General features: G+C 42.5%; 1 protein-coding gene across 2 annotated transcripts in view; it reads right to left on the minus strand.

Moving 5' to 3' along the window:
* LOC105476220 (ETS proto-oncogene 1, transcription factor) overlaps positions 1–22,592 on the minus strand; it is a 128,245-nt gene that overhangs the window by 102,548 nt on the left and 3,105 nt on the right. For both annotated transcript variants that reach the window (XM_011731932.3, XM_011731933.2), the window contains one exon: positions 11,246–11,328. In XM_011731932.3, the coding sequence (XP_011730234.1) occupies positions 11,246–11,314 (69 nt within the window). In that variant the 5' untranslated portion in view covers positions 11,315–11,328. Of the gene's footprint in view, positions 1–11,245; positions 11,329–22,592 lie in introns of those variants that run through there.

Genomic DNA, 22,592 nt, shown 5'->3' on the forward strand with positions numbered 1-22,592 from the left:
TTGAGGATGGTATCAGTCGAGGGTAAGGAGTAAAACTTCAAGCCGGAGGGCAGGGTAAGACCACAGTGTAGAGAACCATGCAGGCCAAACAGGAATCTGGCGTCAGGAGAGAGCCACTAGAGGCCGTGCTGGAGGCCTGGGACATGGTGAAGCAATGCCTTCAAGAAAGACCTATTTGATGGTGCTGAGTAGGACAGATGGGGCAGGGCAAGAAGGCGAGGAGGCTGACACAGGTCAGGAGCAGAGCCTTGCTGAGCCACATTGGGAAAAATCAGTAACACTCTTCCTGACTTTATTTAAAATTTTGATTTTTTTCATAATAATGTTTGCATTAATTCTGATTTTTAAAAGATATTACATTAAGATATTGCTCAACTTGACTACTGAGTTTGGGGGCACCCCATGTGGGTGCCTCACTCACCTCACTGTGGTCCAGTCCTGAAGAAAGAGGTGGGCCACGGGTGTTGAGGTGAAGAGGAAATAAGAAATATTGGATGTGTTTTAAAGGAAAAATCGACATGATTTTATGACTGACTGGTCATAGGAGATAAAGAGAGGAAAATCCAAGATGCTACTTAGATTGCTTATGTTTATGTAGTGAAAATGGTGAATCTAGGGGACATAAATAAGAAGAGTGGAAGACAATGTTGCCTTTGGTTGAGTTCAGATGGAGTGATGGCAACTTGGTGGAGGGTCCCTAAGGAGAATGCACGATGGGAGAAGACAGGAAAGAGTCAAGCTAGATCTAGCAGCAAAAAGGATGGAGTTAGAGCACAGCTCAAGGAAAATGGCAGTCAGGACAACAAGGGTAAGAATCGAAAGTGGATCTGTAAAGCTGCTGACAGTTAAGAGGAGAAACAAGGGGGGAAAAAGCACAAGGAAGTACTGGTTGAAGACGTAGGAGGAAAAACAAGCAAGAGTACAGGATCATGGAAGCCAAGAGCAGAGCTTTAAGCACCGGGGGTGGTGAACAAGAGGCCACTAAGAAAAGGATGGTCTCGGCCGGACACGGTGGCTCACACCTATAATCCCAGCACTTTGGGAGGCCAACACGGGCGGATCACAAGGTCGGGAGTTCAAGACCAGCCTGGCCAACAAGGTGAAACCCCGTCTCTACTACAAGTACAAAATTAGCCGGGTGTGGTGGTGGATGCCTATAATCCCAGCTACTGGGGAGGCTGAAGCAGGAGAATCATTTGAACCCAGAAGGCAGAGGTTGCAGTGAGCCGAGATCGTGCCATTGCACTCCAGCCTGGGTGACAGTGCGAGACTCCATCTCAAAAAAGAGAAAAGAAAAGAAAAGGGTGGTCCCCAGGCAGCCATGGAGCAAGGGGTTCCCGTGGGCATCTTAGGAAAACACACACCTCTTCTCTGCTCGTCACACCTTGTGCTGAGCCGTGGAGGAAACAGCATGGCTCTCTCTGTCCTCTTGGAAAGAGGCTACCAGAGGACACGAGCCCACAGCCTCAATGCTCCACCCATCTAATCCTGGGAATGAAATGAAGCCCCAGAAGTCTGGCAACTAGTTGGTCAGTGGACACACCTTGGTCCTGCTCTGCTCTGAGGTGAGCCAGCCCCACAGCTACCACCTGGGTCGACCACCACCACCATTCCTGCAAGGAAGCGCTCATTGGTTTGTGACTGTTCCCTAGCACCACTTCCCAATGCTTCAAAGTCAGGAACTTGGACCTTGCTAGCCCATTCCCTCCTCCACTGCCCATGGTCATCTCCCTGGAACTGCCTATTCACCTGTCCCCTCCAACCAGTCACATCTTAAAGCCATTCCTTTTGCTCATGGCTTTCCCCCTCTCCGCCCCCCAAAGTCCCCCAAAATTGAAAAAAAAAAAAAGGAGAATATTTTTACAACAGCAAATCATGAACACGAGGAGTCTGTGTCTGTGGAGTGGGTGATCTAGTCTTTCGGTCAGCTTCTGTCCGTAGCAGAACATCTTCAATGTCCACATGCGGTGAGTAACTCCCTCGTTGCTCACCTTCGGTATGTGTTACTTGGAGCCTAAACTCCATAGGAGCAAATCTGTCTTTTCCTTGCTTGACTTCAGAATCCTAGGGCTTAGCCTTAGTACAGGGCCATAAACACGTAAGACACAATAGATATTTCTAGATGCTAGTGCTTTCTAAAAATGCTTTAAACTCAGAAGCAAGGCTGAGTCAACACTGGGTGGATGGGCACTGTGATTTGCACCATGGAGATAACTTTGTATTATTTTTCTAGGAATGTCAGAGATGCTCATGCACTTTAACAGAAAGACACAAGACTAGAAATCAAGCATCCTAGGGGTTCAAGTCCTGCTCTATATTTAAGGAGCTGTGTAACCTCCGGGCTGTTCCTTAACCTCTCTGAACCTTTGCTTCCTAAGGAGGTCGGCCTCCATGATCTCCAAGTTCCTCGACAACTCTGTGTCATTTTTGCTGATCCATCCACATTCTTTCTCCCGACCTTATGACAGACAACCTTCATTGGATAAACAGCCACACCACGGTGGGCAAGCCTGGAGAGCCTAAACTTATCAGAGTCATCATGTGGGTCTATGACATACAATGTGCCCTTGAAATGCAGGAAAGGCCTTACGTTATTTGTCTTCATTCTCTCCCGAAGCCCCGCTCCAACAGTTTTGTCACCATCTGCCCACGTTTCAGTAGAGAACAGTGAAGCCCAGGAAGAATCTTGCTACTGAACAGTTGTAGGGGCTCTTACCTGCCAGGTGCTCAGGTAAAGTGTGTGCAATACCTAGGCCATTTCTCTGCTTAAACCCTTCCTCCTAGTTGCACGTAGTCACCCTTATGCGACTCCACACACTTCTGATAAAGTCTGGACTTCCTCATCCTCAAAAGACACTTTAGCACCTCCGTACCCTGCCAGCCCCTCTACGGATGGGCTGTTTGGCAATGGTGAGGAACAGTTTTGGTCAGAGCGTATTTGGCCTCAGAAGGACACGGGCAAGGGTGTGGTTTCTGGGCACATCTGTTCGGAGGGCACGTTTGTTCTGCTCTCTTGAGAGGCAAAAGGGAAGGAGGCAAACAGAACCACTCCCCAGCTCTCCGGAGTTTGCTGATCAAGCCTGAGGGTGGTGAGGGGGTGCAGCCACCAGGAGAAGCAGGAACAGACAAAATAGGAAACTCTCAAAGGCAGTTTAATTTTAGACTCAAGGCCAGGAAATTCTTTTTAAAACAATAAGAGTAATGGGCTTGGGCCTTGGTGAAAGTGCAGGCCTGACACACTGCAGGTTTCTGCAGAAAAAAGTCTGAAGCCCAGAGGGTTGTAGAGAAGGGGATGTCTAATTACGCTCTTAATGCAAAGCTGTGCTGGCTTCCCTAGGGACCCCCTGGGGAAGCACACAAAGTCAGAGGTGGTGCAGCCAACACCAGCACTACATCTCATACCAGCCTGAGACCAGGACAGCATCCACTCACAGCCAACACTCACTGAAACAGGCTGAAGGACAGGGAGGGGGTGGGACTTGAGGCCACAGTCCTGGGGGCCTGCAGTTGACACTCTCTTGCTGAGAGGTTTTAGGTGAGAGGCATTTGGCAGCTTCTAGATCTGCAGGTTTCAGGTTGCCCCTCGCTTAGCATGAAGCCTTCAGACGCCCAGTGGTACCATGGGTGACAGCTTTAGGCATCTTGTGGTATGGAGATGGAGGCTGAGGCTGACTCAAAACCTTGTTACGGACACGGTTGGTAGAATTTGCCATGGCCAGAAGACTATCCAGTAATTTCAATTTGCTCAGCAATCTGCACAATGGAGTTTGGGTTTTTTTGTTTGTTTTTGTTTTCCTGGAATCAGGAAAAACTAAGTTTTCATAAACAAGGCATATAAATACATGAATGAAAATACGTTATAAGTTCTTACATATCACCAAATATCTAATTAATTAATTAATTAAACGTGTTTGTAAAGAGTTGCTATGGATGTGTCCCCCAAATTTATATGTTGAAGTGTAAAACACCAGTGTGGTAATAGTAACAGGCGGAGGCATTCTGAGGTGAGTAAGTTGTCGGGGCAAAGCACTCAAGGATGGACTAGGGCCCTTTAAAAGGACTTGAAGGAGTGGGTTTGGCTGCTTCGCACCCTTCCACCACTGAGGACACAGCGTTCATCCCCTCCAGAGGATGCAGCAAGAAGGTTCCATCTTGGAAGCTGAGACAGGACTCTCAGCAGACACAGAGCCTGCCAATGCCTTCGTCTTGAACGTTCCAGCATCCAGAACTGTGAGCAATACATTTCTATTCTTTTTGAATTACCCAATCTCAGGTATTTTGTTATAGCAGCACTAATGGACCAAGACAGGAGTGCTATAACAAAATACCAGAGGAAACTCCAGTAATTCATTTAACCTCTTAGGATCTTAATTTCCTGATATTGCAAGATGGTCTTTACATTGCGGTCTGACTCTGAAATTCTCTAGTTTGTGATGATTGAACCTAGTTTAGCTTAGAGAAGCCCCACATTCCAAGATGCTGGAAAAATATAGGTTATTTTCTTTTTTCCTTCAATTTCTATGACAACCACTAAGAGTTACGAGCATAAATAATTTTCCTAAACATTATGTGTCAGCAGTCTCATTCCCACTTAGTTTTTAAATTTCTTTTTGTGGATTCCCACTTCTCTAGTCCCAAATAATTTGCCCATTGCTCTCCAGGATTCCCAGAGAGAAGGAAAGGGTGCCTGCACTAGGCTTCATGGCAGCAAGCACACTCACTGCACAAGAAGTGCAGGGACAGCACAGTGACCCTTCTGTGAACACATCCAGTGGCTGGAGTCTGGAGGCCTACGGGCTGGAAGTCAGTGTGCCAACAGCCAGAGCCCTGGGTAAGAAGGGAACTGCATCCCAAGGAGGCCCAATTAAACTGCAATTACTCAAGATAAGAAAACCAGGTCTGTTTACACAATGGGGTTGTAAACCACCAGCCATGACAAGAGAACTTTGATCTGGTGGCAAGGGAGCTGTTTCTCATGCAGGGCAGTGATGAAACAAGGAGGTTTCCCAATGAGGATGTCTCCATCTTCACCCCAGTAGCCCCATCTTCTTCTGGCAACACCCTTGTATGGACAAGTGGAAATCCTCGCCCCTTCCCAGCCCCAGTATCCATCTAACACAATAAAAAAGTCCAGAACAGAAAGAGATGAGATAGTGACTAAAAGGAAAAGGGAATTGATGGAGGTCATCTTTGTGGAGGCGCTTGACACGCATGTTCTCACTGAACCGTCACAGTGACCTTCCACGTACCTTATACTATGCCTGTTTTACAGATGAAGACACTGAGGCTCAGAGGGAGTAAGTAATTTGCCCAAGATCAAATAGCTAAAGACCACCAGAGAGAATTTAATCCAGGCCTTTCTGATTCTAAAGTCCAAGTGCTTTCCACTAGAATTTGGCTGGGATCCATTCCACAGCTGCCTGGACCAGGAGGAAAGGCTCTATGTCATGTCTGGTGTCAAGGAGACCGTGTACGGTGGGTCGGCTTCTGCCTCACCAGAGGGCCTGACGGCAGAAATAGAGTTCTGTGTAACAGTCAACCAGTCGATCAATCAATTATAGAAGGAAGAAAGAAAATGTACAAAAGAGGAATTGCCCAAAAGTCTCTGTGACAGGGAGCTGTTCTGAGGGCCGTGGTGAATTTGGAGCTCTTTTTCTGCAATGCACTTAGCTAAGCCTCATGGCTCAGCAGGACTACCCTCAGCAGGACTACCCTCTATGCTGGCACCAACTAGAGATTCAGCTGACCCCCAGGTACCCAAGTCCCACTGGAACTGCACAGGAAGGATGGAGGCCAATGCCCAGAGCTGGCAATGACTGACAGCCTCCCTGGGATACCTCCCAAGGTGACCTCCAGCATGAACTCAGGCTTATTTCCAGTGCGCTTTTCATTCAGTGCTCATATGTCTGCAATATCCTTGGTTTCATACTATTTTATTCTGTACAATGAAAGAAATTAAGTGTCTAATAAATGGGATCCCATTTATACAACTCTGAAGGCTTTCATGGCATAAATTCACAAGTCAAAAAACAGCCTTTTGTTGGACAGTTTCTGAACCCCTGTTTTCATTCAAAAAACATAGGGACCATGTTTTAAGAGAAACACATTTGATCTAGGGAGAGCGACAGAGTGGCAAGTTTTTTATTTTTTCATTTTTGTTTTTGTTTTTTTTGAGACAGAGTCTCACTCTGTTGCTCAGGCTGGAGTGTAGTGGTGCGATCTCGGCTCACTGCAACCTCCGCCTCCTGGGTGCAAGCGATTCTCCTGTCTCAGCCTCCTGAGTAGCTGGAATTACAGGCGCCTTATACCACACCCAGCTAATTTTTTGTATTTTTAGTAGAGACGGGGTTTTATCATGTTGGCCAGGCTGGTTTAGAACTCCTGACCTCAGGTAATCCACCCATCTTGGCCTCCCAAAGTGCTGGGATTATAGGCGTGAACCACCGCGGCCAACCAAGAGTGGGGAGTTTTTAATAGTTACTTCACCCTCGAATTACCAGGGATGTCCCCTAAGCCCAGAGTCTTATCATAGGATATTCTGGCACTTGGGGATATGCAGTTAGCCTCTCAGGCATAGGTGCCTTCCCTGAGGCCGAGCACAGTGGGCCACTCCTGCCTGAGCATGTTGTTCAAAGTCAGTGGCTCTGGGAGGAGGTGAGTGGTCAGTTCCTTTCCTCTGTATAGTCCAAGGTGTTTCCTAAAGCCCGCATGGCCAAATGGGTCACTAATCCCCCAAGAACTCCTCCGCACATCCTCCCTGCCGGTGAGGCAGCCCAGGCTGGGCCATGTTCAGCCAAAACTTAGAGCAGCCCAGCCCGCTCATTACCGCCACTCTCAGCGGGGCCAGCACAGTGCTGTGAAGGGGAGAATGACGCATGAGAGGACAAAAGTACTGGGCTTGCAAGGGACTTCCAGGCTCGCAGAGGGCTTGGGCTTGCAGAGGCAGCATAACAGGAAGAAGCGCTTCCTCCTCATGCATGAAAGGGTCCCTGACACAGCCCATAGAAGTACCTGGAAAGGTCATCCCTCCCACACAATGGCCAGACGACTTCCCAGAGTGTTGTTTCTCCACCTCCCCACTGTGACATCACCTCATTCACTACGGCCTCCCAAAGCGCTGACCTTACACACGGGAAAATGTGAGTCCTGCTTTTGAGAAACTGACCCTGAGGCAGAGAATGTGAATTCTGTGCAAAACCGTGATTACCTGAGGCCAGCATGGATTTTAACCATTGTGACTCCCGTGATTTCCAAGCATTCTTCCACAGCAAATGACCAGATAACGTTAATGTGACCTCTAATTTACAAGCAAGGACTGCCAGACTTAGTTATCTTTAGGCGCTAGAAAATAGTGACATCCTATATTAGAAGATACTGTTTATTGGCCAACTAATGCAGCCTGCTAAATAAGAGCCCCTCGGAGCAGGAACGCAGTCTCACTTTCTTTTGTTAGATTTCCCTTTCTAAGGCAATAATTTACTAGTAACCAAGACCTGCTTAGAGCAGTCTGTACACACAGTCCCATTCTGCTCTCAAGCTTGACCTGTGGCTACTCTAGACCAGGTTTCTCAACCTCAGCACCATCAGAATTTGGGGCTGGATAATTGTTTATCATAGGGGGCTGTCTTGTGTACTACTGGATGTTTACTTACATCCCTGGCTCCTACTCTCTGAGGCCAGGAGCACACCCTAAATTTTAACAAGGAGACAAGTCTCCAGGCATTGTCAAATATCCCTTTGTGGGGTAAAATCACCCCCTACTGAAAACCCCACTACTCTCATGGTTTTCTTTTCACTCTGAATTTACCATACATGGGACAGAGTTTCTTTTCTTTCTTTTTCTTTCTTTCTTTCTTTTTTTTTTTTTCTTTTGGTGTGTCAGACTAACTAAATCAGAGACTAGGGCACCAGGTAGGAGGACTTGGATTATTGGATTAAGCACTATGGGTTGAGCTCTAGACAGGGAGGCTCCAAAAGAACTGAGAAGACGCTGGTTGCCTGGGGCTCTGACTGTCTTATCTAGGAAAGTTAATGAAGCCGTGCTCACCCCTCCAGGGTATCTTAGTTTGCAACTGAATGTGAAGTTTGTTTGCTGATGTCTCTAGCGCCAGTGTCCTAAGGTTATATTTTGTAGACAATTTACAGATACTCTGTTTATTACAGCCCAGTCTAAAATTAGAGGTTATGGTTTGAGTTGGTTTACTGAACTTGAGTTGATACTAATAAGTGTTATTTACTTCTTAATTTTTATTAGAGAAAGAGTATGTGAAAAAATTAAAGGGCTTCGTTGCCTGCTCTGGAAGGTGGCCTAAATCGTTTCAGGGACAGAGAAACTGAGGCCCAGAGAGAAGTTAGGACTGCAGGTGCAAGAAACAATAATCCAGCAGCTCTTTTGGGCAACCTTCTGCTTTCACTCAAGCAACTTCGAACTTTGTAGTGAAAAGGATCTCACACGTTAATGTTTTTCAGATATGGCTGTCATGGGTGGGCGTAAATGGATTATTTGGTTGGAAACCAATGGAAACCATTCAGAATTTATTTAAAATATCCAGGGTGTTCAATTGCAGGGAGGTGTCTTTAGTTGAAATTATGCACTTAGAGTTATTTGATTTGGGGTTTTTTTATTCCCCTACAATTTTGAGATACCCTGTCCAGGATAACATTATATTATATCTGCAACTTTTATACTTATAATAGGCTTTTTATTTCAGTATCTAAGTACATATTTGTGTGGTCTTTCTTTCTTTCTCTCTTTCTCTCTTTCTCTCTTTCTTTCTTTCTTTGACAGAGTGTCGCTCTGTCACCCAGGCTGGAGTGTGCAATGGCACAATTTCGGCTCACTGAAACCTCCACCTCCTGGGTTCAAGTGATTCTCATGCCTCAGCCTCCTGAGTAGCTGGGATTACAGGCATGTGCCACCACGCCCAGCTAATTTTTTTTCTTTTCTTTTTTTGTATTTTTAGTAGAAACGGGATTTCATCATGTTGGCCAGGCTGGTCTCAAACTCCTGGCCTCAAGTGATCTGCCTGCCTCAGCCTCCCAAAGTGCCAGGATTACAGGTGTGAGCCACTGAGCCCAGCCATGGCATTTCATTCTTAGCCAAGATATTAATCTGTTTTAATTTGATTATAATACCTGTAAATAGAATTAACATGGACTGGCTTTTAAATCTTGTTTTTCAAGTCAATGGCACATTTTGCTCTGAAATCACAATATCCTTATTTATTTTAGCAAATCTCTACAATATTATCTTTAAGGAAATTTTAATGTCATTTGTGTTAACCTTAAATGATGACCTCTATGTGAGAAACAGGAGGAGGAGCCCTTCTCTGGCAACTTCTTCAGCCCTCTATATGATCTTAAGCTCCAAGTCCTTTGGCAATCGCTACTAAGCAAACTTGAGTAACTCCTTGCCTGGACTTGTCGTGTAGTGGAGTGTTGGGGAGGGGGCAGTTTAAACGTATTTCTGACGTATACTATTGTCTAAAACCTTTTTCTGGTTCTAATTTTTTGTCTTAGCAAATGGTGCTTACATGAACACAGAAGCCATTTTAAAAAGAAGACAAATGTGGTAAAAACAGCTACTGAAAAGAGATGCCCCAATCATCCTTAAAATGTGCCTTTTCCCTTGAACATAAAATAGCTACGGAGAGATTTTTTTTTTTTTAATGCCAAAAAAACAACTTCAAACAATTCAGGTCTTTTAATATACAATTACGGTGAGAGGTCATAGTTAACTATGTGTCATAGTTAACTTTAACCAGTGTTAAAAACTATACAGAATCTCTGGCAAGACAGAGTCAAAGACAAGTCAGAAATGAGTTCGTGTTTATTGGTGTTAATTCAGACCCATAAATGTACTTGGAAAAGTTAATAATAATAATAACAATATAATAAACTTTTTTGTGGCTGGGCTCAGTGCCTCACGCCTGCAATCCCAGCACTTTGGGAGGCCGAGGTAGGTGGATCACCTGAGGTCAGGAGTTTGAGACCAGCCTGGCCAACATGGTGAAACTCTGTCTCTACTAAAAATACAAAAAAGTAGCTGGGTGTGGTGACAGGCACCTGTAATCCCAGTCACTTGGGAGGCTGAGGCAGGAGAATTGCTTGAACCTGGGAGGCACAGGTTGCAGTGAGCAGAGATTGCACCACTGCACTCCAGCCTGGGCAACAGAGCAAGACTCCATCTCAAAGAAAGATCACTTGAGGTCAGGAGTTCGAGACCAGCCTGGTCAACATGGTGAAACCCCTTCTCTACCAAAAATACAAAAATTAGCCAGGCATGGTGGTGCAGGTCTGTAATCCCAGCTACTCGGGAGGCTAAGGCAGGAGAATCGCTTGAACCCAGAAGGTGGAGGTAGTAGTGAGCCAAGATTGTGCCACTGCACTCCAGCCTGGGTGATAGAGGACGACTCTGTCTCAAAAAAAAAGAAAAAGAAAGAAAAGAAAAAAGAAAAAGAAAAAAAATAAATAAAACAAACTTAGCTGTCTGTATTTTGCTATAAGTATATAAAAAAATTTCAACATTTATGATGGCTATCTTTGGATAAAAACATAACAGAATTTAGAAAGAAAAATTAATGACACAGTTGCTGATATTAGTTACTTTTAACATTGGAAGTGATCAGTGACAACATTATAAGATCCCTCACACAATACATTTTTGAGAAATTTGTCAAAGCATTTCCCTTGATCAGCATATAGCTTGGGCAAGGGTCTTCTCACCTATGGACAATAAACTTTATCCAGTCCTATTTTAAAATCTCTTTGTCCCCTCTTATTCTAGGAGTTATGAAATTTTCCCATAAACTTATTGTCATATTCCATTTTCACTTTTAAAGTCTGTGATTAGAAAACTTGCATTATTGACTTTTTGTGTCTGAGGTCAAAAATAAGTTAAATTATAATATGTATAGGAATAAGGTACATCAATATGTAAAACATCTTCATCAAATGAACTGTGCAGTGAAAATCAACTGGCTTTAAATGTTCATCATATTTGAGTCATTTCTCTCAAACTCAAACATACTAAAACTTCTTCAGCAAATTCATCAGTATTTGGTTTTCTTTTACATGCTGATAAAATCATAGATAATCTTACAATTGAGTAAGATTCAAAGCTGATTCAAACCCTGGAGTTCAGGTTTCTGGCTTCTCTGTCTACTGGCAGTCAGGATACAGGAAGTACGGGGAGGAGGGGAGAAGGTTGCGTGGGCAAAGGGGCGGGGAAGGGGCCACCACTCACCACCACTGCAGGACGAGCCGCTGAGTAAGGGACAGGGCTGCTCCCAGCAGAATCCACAAAGTAGCTCATCCTGCTCTCAGCACCTGTGTGAGAGAAGGCGTTCACTGAGCCTCTGGATGCTCACAGGTTTGTGGACTAGAATCCCCAAGGAGGACATGAACCTTAGAACTAAGAGTCTCCTTAGGAACCAACCAGTTCACTTCTTTGCGTGGCAGGGAAAACAATGGAAATTCAGAAAGATAAAGTGACTAACTCCTGGCACCGGTAAGAGCAGACCTCAGACAGAACCAGTCCCCTGGTTGCAAGGTAACGTGGATAACAGATCATGTCTGCACACTGCAGACAACAAGCAGCAAACCAGTGCACCACAAGAGGCACATTTTTGTAGGGTTTCTGGGCGGGAACAAGTTTTTGTGTGTCTCCCCGACCCACAGCCAGGCCTGGCACATAAGTAGACATACAATACATAGTTGGGGCATAAATTAATTGATAAAGGAATAAACACAGAAAGGATTGGAGAAGGGAAGGATGGAAAAAGCTCTCCTGAAGAGGTACGTTACCCAGTACCCCAAGAAACAGATAAACAGAGAAACCCTGCAAAAGGGATTGAACATTATTCATCTTGAAAAAAGGAGGAGAGCTATTAAAATAACTCTTGTTGAGAGCTATTTTCTACATTGGAAGTCTGAGTGACTAGAATGCTTGAGCAATTTTCTGGCTGAAGGGATTTTCCAGCTAGCTACTGGTCATCGTTACATATCGAACATCTCTGTTGACCTAAATACTTTCGAAAGTGCATTACACACTTTCATAAACGTTACACTATGCATTTAAAAAGTCATTCTTGAATAATCTCGAAGATTAAATTCCTAGGCATACCACTCAGAGGCCAAATTCTTATTGTTAGGAAGTGACGCTTTAACTTCACTGCTTTCCAGTTCGTATTTGTCTGCCTTTTCCTTAATTCTTAACATTTAAAGCAATTGATACATTTCAAGAAACATTGAGTACTAAGAAATGTCTTATGTTCAATTTGCAGTTTGGTTCACCATCTTGATCCCTTCTTTCATATGAAATATATTTAAATGTTTAAATGATATAGTTAAACAGGCTTGGCAACATAAAACTATACTGCCTAAGAGCGACAACCACAAAACTACTAATATCATATGGTTAAGGGATGTAAGCTACAAACCTCCTGAAGACATATCTTATCCTAGAACTACGCCTTGTGTTTTTAACTAAAACTTTGCCTTTTTCTTATGTCTTTTCTTCCAAATGCAGTCAAAATAACATTAATTTTTAAAAATTAACTAAGGGTCTGGATAGCTAGACTATGTTAATCAAGATTTTGTCCTTTAGTTTTTCAGGAAATTGATCTCTGCTACAGCAAAGCCAGGAAGAGCTCCTCAGTGGTGAAGCTGAATAGTAGGAAAAGGTCAAAATACCCTAGGCCGGGGACATTGTTAACATCTGCACCAGGGGTCACTATTCAGTGTTTGTTTCCAAGAACAGTGAGTACCTATGATGGGTCTGACTCTGTACTAGGCACTGAGCATGAAACTAAGAGTAAGATGCATGTCACATGGTTTAGGTCGGCCTGTCCTGACCATACACTGTGAGGATCATCTCACTGAGCTCCATGGCTCCTTTTCCACCAAAGCGTTCCTCATTTTCACTCTTAGAATCAAGTTTTAAAGTCCTGATGAATCATCATCAAACCCTATATCCCACTTCAAAGTTTTTGATCTACTTTGAGATCTTTGGATGAGACATAAAAGTTAACAACATTGATTGTGTCATACTGACAATGGCTTAACCACAATCAAATTCCCTAGGGAAATGTTGATCATCCCTCCAGGGTCCTGCAGGGCAACTAATACCTTTTAGAAATTAGTACTTTTTGGAATTCCCCCCAGTGATGTGGGAATGCTGTTTCACGTAAACATTCATCCCTCTGATTTCCTCCAGAAAAAAAGCCCCAAGGATCTCCTGAGTCCTCACGGACCTCAGGAGATTACAGTAGTCTCCCCTTACCCAAATAGGATTTGTTCCAAAACCCTCCAGTGGAGACCTGAAACCTCAGATAGTACAGAACCCCATACATACTATGCGTTTTCCTATGCATACACACCTATGATAAAGTTTAACTTATACATTAGATGTAGTAAGGGATTAACAATAACTAGTACAGGAATAGAACAATTATAACAATACACCGTGATAAAAGTTATTGAATGTGGTTTCTCTCTGTCTCTCAAAATATCTTACTGTACTGTACTCACCTATTTTCAAACCTTGGTCGAGGGAGAGTAACTGAAACCTCGGAAAGCAAAACCACAGATAAGGGAGTACGATTGTATTCATCCAACAATCATGTAATAGGCGTCCTTTGTTAGTGACCTGTTTATTCATTTGGTAAATAATCACTGTGCACCTACTATGTGCCAGGCACGGCCTTGAGCACTTGAAACACACCAGTAAACAAAGATTCCTGACCTCATGGCCCTTAGATTCTATCCGACTGGGGAAGAAGCTGAGAAAGACAGGGTCCGTATCTTCAGGCAGCGGAACCGACAGGCTCACATATAACCATAGCATAACGTGATGAGTAGTTGGCCAACAATATGGAAAAAGAAATAGGAAGCAGTCAGTTCTGCTGGGTGCAGTGAATAGGAAATTGTGAAGGATTGCATAGAGCAAGGTGTAACCACATGGCCCTATAAATCATCCCTAGAGTCCCACAAGCGGCAAAGGACCTTCACCTTTCAAATGTCTGTTTTACTTACATATTTGTAAGAGAAAGGACTTTTGGAATTGGCAGCCACATCCTGAAGCCCAGCTCAAAGACACCAAGGGTTTCTGTCTGCCGGCCAGACAACACTCCCCCTCATAGCAACACTCCTGGAAAAGGGTTCAGTGGAAATATGTTTTCTCTTCTCATTGACAGAGTGAGGGAGGAAAGCTCTGGCCCAACATCTGGTGCACTCTGTGCTGGACTGTATTCTTGAAGCTATGACTGTATGAATGACACTTCCCTTGGGGAAAAGCCCTTTGCCCAGAGAGGAAACTGACAAGAGGGAGTTGCCAGGGCTCTCAAGGGCTCTCGTCTCAGGAAATAACTCTGGGACAGAAATGGATTGCTGCTTTATTATTTTTTTGGAGAAAGAAAAAAGGAACCCGCCCTTTTTCCACTTGTAGATTGTGACACAGAACAGCTGCTAGAGACGTAAACCTTCTCAGAAGAAGTAAATGAAGTGTTTAGGTGGGTTTTTTTTAGTAGTGTTTGTTTTTTCTTTTCTTTTTTGGCTTTTTGGCAAAAGAGAATTCCCTCCCACATGACAACTGCTTGAACATCAGCTGCACCAACATTTTTCTTAGCGTTGCGCACATTTATTGGATAAATACAAAGCAACCGTGGCATCTGAAGATTTACTCGCCAGCCAAGAAGCATCCATGAGACCTGTTTGGGTGCAAAAATGATTTGGACGCTTGGTAACAGAGGGTCTTGCAGAGCTGAGTTTATTTTTCTTGAAAAGGACCTGCGCCACATGAGCCGCAGGATAAGTGGGTCGGAATGAGGCTGCCCTGCTCTGGACTGTGGCTTGCTGTGCCCCCCATGCTCCCTCCCACCTCCACAGCCCCATCTCGCCGTGCCCCCTGCAACCTCCACTGCAACATGGAACTCTATTGTTTTCTTAGGCATGCGGTGCCATGTCTCGCGCCCCTGCCCTTCTCGTGTTCCCCCCTCTGCTAGGAATGCCCACCCACCCTCAAGATGAGTGAACCCTGCCTCCTCTGGGTTTTAGGCTCAGCTCAGAGGTTATTGCAGCCTGGAATCCTTCCTGAGCCACCCTTCACCCCAGCCAGGGCTAGCGGCTCCTTGTCCATGTTCCCAGAGTGTATTTCTATCACGGTGCGTATCACATTGTTTTATAACCATCTGTTTCTGTTTGTCTCTCCTGCTAAATTCTGAGCTACTCGAAGGCAGGCACCATGCCTTTTCATTTTTTTGTCTTCAGCACTTAAGACAAACCATGGGGCATAATGGAAACTCATTGTTTTTTAAATCAGTGAATGAATAAATGAATGAATTGGTCTCACAAGACTAAAAATATAAGAGGTAGATCAGATGTGAATATATTTATTCCTCAAAATAGAGAATCTGAATAGATTGCAGGTCTAGATAAAGAACCACTTGAAATAATCCATTTGCTTCATGATCCGTTTCTAAGGGAAAACCGTTTCCTTCTATTCACATAGCTATTCAGTGCCACCTCATCTAAGAAGGCTTTTCCCATCACCGCATATGAGTAGCAGTACCTTTCTCCCGACTCTGACACCTAGGTGTTTGTGCATTATCTTCTCCAAAGTCCACTCTGTTAGAATTTAAGCTTCCCCAGAGAGGAAATTTAGTTCATTTCTTCACTCCAGATCCCTGGACCCTAGTCTGGTGTTGGAAAGTAACTGGCACATAGATAACTGCTAAATAAAATAGTGTAAGTTGGAAAACTTGTACATTCTCTTTTCGTGTAAGCCCCTCTTTTTATACATGAGGAGGAAGACAGGCGATGCTGCTAATTGGCCAAGCTGAGACCAGACTCCTGGTCTTCAGCCTCCTCCTGTGCTTAGAGAAGGTGCTTCTCTAGACCCTCTGTTACCAAGTGTCCAAATCATTTTTGCACCCAAACAGGTCTCATGGATGCTTCTTGGCTGGGGAGTAAATCTTCAGATGCCACGGTTGCTTGGTACTTATGCAATAAATGTGTGCAATACTAAGAAAAATGTTGGTGCTGCTGATGTTCAAACAGTTGTCACGTGGGAGGGAATTCTCTTCTGCCAAAAAACCAAAAAAAAAAAAAAAAAAAGAGAGAGAGAGAGAAGATGCTTCTCTAAGCACCCTCGTCACCCTGGATGGCAGGGACAGAAACAAGCACGTGATGGAGAAGACAAAAAAGTCAACACTTTGGCTTACCTGGGTGTCTCATGTCCAAAAAATCACTTTAAAACTGTGGTCCTGTTTGATTCTCCAGAATTCTATTCTTCATAGAGCAAGTGACCACTTCTCCAACTTTCTACCCTCCCCAAGCTGGCAACCCGGCCAGGACCTGTAGGATGTCACTGTTTTTCACCCGGGGCTTGCCAGGGCAGGGCAGGTTGAGAGAGACACAGAATAAACGAAAAATTACGGAGGAGAGGGACGGTTCAGGGCAAGGCAGCAGAAGATCAAGAAATCCCAAAGAGGCCAGGCTTGAACCAAGGCTGGATCCAGTTCACATCAACTCTGACCCTGCTTGGCTGTATTTCTAGATAACTTTGACATCAGTTAAGCCTTTTTCATTTGGGGTTATGTATTCCTAAAAGAAAAACTATGCCTTTAGGTAAATACCAAGTAAATTACCCTTAAATATTTTTCTTTTGAAAAAAAATTCTTTTGAAATTAATTGTTTTTGTCAAGCTAATACAATGTTACCGCAAAAATTAAAATACAAAGAAGTCACAGATGGATATTAGAATCACCTGAAACCTCAGCATGTAGAGATAATTACACTAATAATTTGTTCAATATTGTTATGAGTATTTTTTAGTGTATCTAAACGAACATAGATGTCACACACACACGTGATTACAATTTTACCTTCATGAGATTATTCTCCACATGCTCTTTTGTAACCTGCTTTGTTCACTGACATTTAACATAATGCTATGGATATTTTTCTCTGTTGATAAATGTGGCTCTCTATCCTAAAGATGACGACTGCCAAGTATTCTATTGTATGTATGTATCATACTTTTAACGAGCCTCTTATTATTGTATAATTAATTTGTCCCCAATTCTTTGTCATTATAAAAATTCCTAAAATATTTTACGTTCCCACTAAATGCCGAAAAGGAGCATTTTGGGGACAAAGAAAATGTGCATTCCGTATTTGAATACATATTGACTAACTGCATTCCATAATAGACAAGCCAAAATTAGACTCCCACTGACAAAGGCATCGTGTTTTAAATTTCAACTTGCCCTCTGGTCTTCATGTTAGCTTCATAGGCAAGGAATTATGGTTAAAACATATCCTGGATATGAAGATGGCACATGGGGAATTCAAAATCACAATAAAGCTGTGGCAGAAAATGTAGATTTCTCCCCACCACGCCTCGCCCCAGCCTTTCCTCTTTGAAAGCTATGCAAAATTTGAATAAATTTCCAATGAGCATTTATCCTAATGTCAATAATTTAGGATTCCTATCAATACAAACAAAAAGCATGTCCTTTTGGCTTGGAATACAGGTTTGGCTTCCAGGGCCGGCCCCGTTGGCTCATGCCTATAATTCCAGCACTTTGGGAGGCCAAGGCCAGTAGACTACCTGAGGTCAGGAGTTCAAGAGCAGCCTGACAAACATAGTGAAACTCCATCTCCACTAAAAGTACAAAATTAGCCAGGTGTGGTGGTGCATGCCTGTAATCCCAGCTACTTGGAAGGCTAAGGCAGAAGAATCGTTTACCCTGGGAGGCAGAGGTTGCAGTAAGCTGAGATGTTGCCATTGCACTCCTGCCTCGGCAACAAGAGCAAAACTCCATTGCAAAAAAAAAAAAAAAAAGAATTTGGCTTCCAAAAGAACTAGCCATGTAAAGAAAACCTGCTCCAAACAACAGCGCTTTTGCCAAACTAAAGGCAACACCTGGGTTACCAAGGCAACATCTTTAATCTACAACGTATAGACTTTTAATTTATTTTTTCTGAATACTCTGGAAATGTATTTTTGAAGACTCAGCGTATCTCCTCTTTCAGGAAGCTTTCCCCTCCCCCCTACCCTCTTTGACAATTGCATGTACCTCCTTGATGCCCCTCTGTGGGATTACTGTAACAATGTAACAAAGTTCATGACACTTCCCGTATCTATGCCTGTTTCTGCTCCTGCATGATGAGTAACTTGAGAGTAAGGATGGTGTCTTTTCGGATGACACATAGTAGCCATGCAACAAGTGTCTGTTTACTAAGTGAGGAAAAGTACCTAAAGTACTTGAAACAGAGTTGGTGTGTACAATCCTTGTGCATCCTGAGCTTATCCAAGAGAGTGAAGGTATCGTTTGGACATAAAAAAAAAACAAAATTATCCCTATGATGAAGTGTGTCCTTGTGTGACCCCGAGGTTAGGCTTCTCAAGCATTAACTACAAGCAAGATGGCACTTTTCTCTAAACTGAAGGATGTACCAGATTGATGAGTTCATCTATACTCCTTCAGTGTGTTCTTTCTGATTCTCGTGAGTAGCCCACGTATTTCTCAAATCATTTGAGTAGATGTCTTCCCTGACCTGTCACTGTAACAAAAGCTCTCAAGTCCAATTCTCTAAGAACTCAAGTTTAAGATCCATCATATCTAGGAAAGCTGAACATTCCTCACTCCCCATGGATATTTTGTGGTTACAACACGTAGAAAAGAAGAAGGATTAGAAGAACTGAAGATGGTTTTTCTGTCTCACTACTAAATCTATAAGAACCTCATTTGCTTGACTAAGTAATCCAACATTACAGTAGTAGTAAATATTCCTTCTTATTTTAAGTAGCCAGCACTGACAAATGAAGGCAGTGTTCCGAATTATGGGCTACTGGCTTCTGTGTCTTAAGCTAAGTGCATTTATTCTTTCACTAAGGTCACAGAGCAGCAACTCACAGTACAATTAACATCTCAGTCTTTGTTTCTTCCCAACTTCACTATAATTATTCCCCCAACCCTTGCTTAAATGGAAATGAGTCATATCCATCTCCTATTTCTCTAAAAATAAACTCATCTCCTAATTAAGCATAACACTTTCAAGTCCTACATGAATTGACATAGCTCAATGAATCCTTCTTAGAATATTAAAATGAACTCATGTCATTATAATTTTAAAGAGTATATTGTTTTACCCTTCGTTGAGGAGTAGCTCACTACTGTCTCCTGAAAAAGAGAAGGACTAGAAGATGTTTTACGCTGGTATACCACAGCAGTTAAGAAATAAGGAATGCTTCATGGATTATTTTATGCATTTCCCTCTCAGTGGAAACAAATCCCTCACCATACAGTACTGAAACGGCATTGTCAACAATGGACAGAAAGGTCTTGCTTCTCCTAGGCATCAAGGAAATACATTAAAACCTGCCAACTCTTAGGTCTAGGAATCTAACTAAGAAAATGCCAATTCTAGTCTCTGAAACCTTTGAAATACTAACAATCTAGTTTTCTAGCCAATCATGCTTCTGTCAGAACATCTTCCTGAAGATCAAAGGTGGTATTCAATACACTGCCTTACAGTAAAAGTGGCCGTAGCCTGTGTACAAACGCTATGCTATGTCAGGGAAGGCAAATCCTGTATTTTACCATGAAATTCAACAAATGATCACACTTGGCCTTAGGATGTAGTCCTGAGACAGGAGCATGGTAAGTACTCATAAATAACTGAATAAATAAATGAGGATTGTGCTTTACTTAGAACCTCAAAACGAAAAAGGAATAAGCTGGAGGAATAATGTAAAGTACTCTGTGCTTCACAAGAATGGTTGTAGTAGAGGCCATGAAATAAGAGATTATTTTCCAAGTCCAACGCAAAGAAGGGCCACAAGATTAAAAATGTCAACTCTAACCCAATGATTGCTGCCAATGAAACCTCTGAAGAGCCTAGAATTTTAAAGAATCACATTTTGACTCTTAGCCTGTGAAGCATGTCAGACATAATCCAGAGTTTAGACTTGGTTCTGGCTCTAAAGGAATTCTCAACAAAACTGAGAGGCACCATAAATAGAGAGAGATTTTATTAAGAACAATGAGAAGGGACTGGATAGTTGCAATAATACCCGTTTAAAATTGAACTAAAAGATACCAGCTGCCTTAGATCTCTCAAATCCAGCAAGCAACTTCTTGGACTATGTCTGATTGTGATTTTCATGGTGGAGTTTCATTTGTTTTATTACCCAAATTGTAAGGTTCCAATTTCTCAGTATAAGGCTAAACAGCTTGCTAGCATTCTTATATAAAGAAGGATTGTATAAATCCAGTGAATTTTGGAGTTGGAAAACATTCATCAATCTTCTCATTTATTTCAATGAACTGAGGCCCAAGAGGTTACGTGCTTAGCAGTGATCAAGAACCCTGGAGTTACACACTATGGGTGAACATAGAACTGCTTGCTGAGTGCATGGCCATGAGCAAACTTCTTAACCTCACAGTCAGTTTCCTCAACTATAACATGCAGATAATAATACCAACCCTTTCAGGATTATAGAGGAGGATTATAACAAAACACAAATACTTAGCAGCATGCTGTATACATAGTAAAAATGGTCAATAAATAATAATTGTTATTATTGCTATTTTATCAATAGTACCTGGCAATTAGTAAGCATTACTAAATGCTTACTAATAAATGCTTACTAATAATAATTAATAAATAATAAATGCTTACTAATGTTACTAATTAGTAACACTACTGATTTACATTAATTACTTTTTTCTACTGCCCAACGTGGCAGAGGTTATTTAAGTGTTAGAGCTAGAACACGGATAGCTAAATCCCTCATCTCTTTTTCTAAAGACTTGTATTCAAGTCATGAAAACAGGATTCTCTTTCATAATCATAGGTTGAGTAGCATTAGTCAAGAATTTTGCAGGAGAAAAGAGCCACAATTTCTGTTTAATGGTAGTCTGTTTGTACCATTGTTATGCATAAAACCAAGAAGTAAGCATTTTTCTTACACTGGGGAACTAACTCATTGAAAGATTGCATAGCACAAATGGCGAAATATTGCAGCTTCCTGAGTTAAACCAACATCTTTTTGATATAATGTCAATCTTTTGTGGAGTAACGCTTTAGAAACTAGATACAAATATAAGGAAGTAGTAAAGCGCTGCGGATAATAGTGCACAATTTCTTGTTTGTTCATTTTTTTTGTTTTTGCAGTTTCGTTTGTCTCTTTCTGCTCTTTCTTTAGAGCAGTGCCTCCCAACCTGTAATGTGCATGTGAATCACCCAGGGATCCTGTTACAATGCAGTCTGCTGCAGTAGGTCTGAGGTCTGGCCAGACATTCCACATTTCTAACAGGCTCCCACGTGGTGCTGATGCCGCAGGTCAAAGGACTTCACTGTGAGTAGCAAGGCAGCGCTGGACTAACTTGGTTAAACTCATGAGTGATTATAACAAGGTAGGTGTTCAGGAGGCAGAGCCCAAGGAGGAACAGGCAAGATTTCTGTGCCAAGGCTGAGCAGATGCTGATAACCTCAGGTGCAATACAAACCCGGCTGGGGAGAACTGAGTAACTCAGGACCTGTCGGTGTCTCAGGAGCCCTATGCCAGATGCACATCTGCCAAGGCTTCTTGCTCTTCCTAAGAAGACATGGTTCTAGTTATTTGGTCCCTTTGATCAAGAAACTGGCAATGGTGCTCTCTTCCATCGACAGGAGTCATTTGGATTAAGGATTACCAGAGGTACCAAGAGATAATTTCAAAGAGTTATTTGCATTTTATGTTTTTTTTTACAATTGTAAAAGACTCAAATGTTTTGGAAACTTTTTGTACATTGTTTTGCAAACTTTTATGCATATGGAATTATTTCAAAGTGAAAAGTTATTTTTTAAATCTCTAAAAAGAATAAATCTCTTTTAAATCTCTAAAAAGACTAAAACTCTGGAGTTTTCCACCTTTCTACATCTCTTGAAAATGTATATTTTTTTTCCTCCCCATTGAAAATATTTTCCTGACATTTGCACTAAATGTTTGTTGCTTACTCTCATGCTAGTAAGTACTACCCAGTCTGTTCCCTCTGAGTTCTGAAGGCAGCACCAACACTTGATCACGGGAATATGAAATCTATCCTCTTTTGAGAAAAAGACAGATGAGAAACATCCTTCCCTCACTGCTCTAGATACCATTTTTTTCCTACCGAAACTCCCAAAGCATGTATAGATTATACTACACCACTTAATAATTATATTGTCTTTCATGTTTATCCTCTTTTCTAGTAAAGATAATTGTGTTAATTTTTAAAATGGAGCTTACATATTGCTTATTCTGTATCTGGCACAGTCTCCAGCACAAGGCCGGGCATGGAGTAGAAATAAAACTGATATTTGTCACAGAAGGGATTGACTGACTTACCCAGGAAACTAGGCCTGGGTAGCCTTTCTTCAAAGTCAGTATCTTCATAACAATGAATCAGTAATCCACAGATACCACTTCAGAAAACAGGCTTAATCCAGGGTTCTCCGAGACAAGCAAATCAGTCTAAGCAGAAAAATCTATCCTAAATGTGTGTAAGTGTCTCAGAGTTACTTAGATTCCTATGACATGCAGTTCCAGTCACAAGCTCTGG

Source organism: Macaca nemestrina, chromosome 12 (genome assembly GCF_043159975.1).
Source record: "Macaca nemestrina isolate mMacNem1 chromosome 12, mMacNem.hap1, whole genome shotgun sequence".
Taxonomy (NCBI): domain Eukaryota; kingdom Metazoa; phylum Chordata; class Mammalia; order Primates; family Cercopithecidae; genus Macaca; species Macaca nemestrina.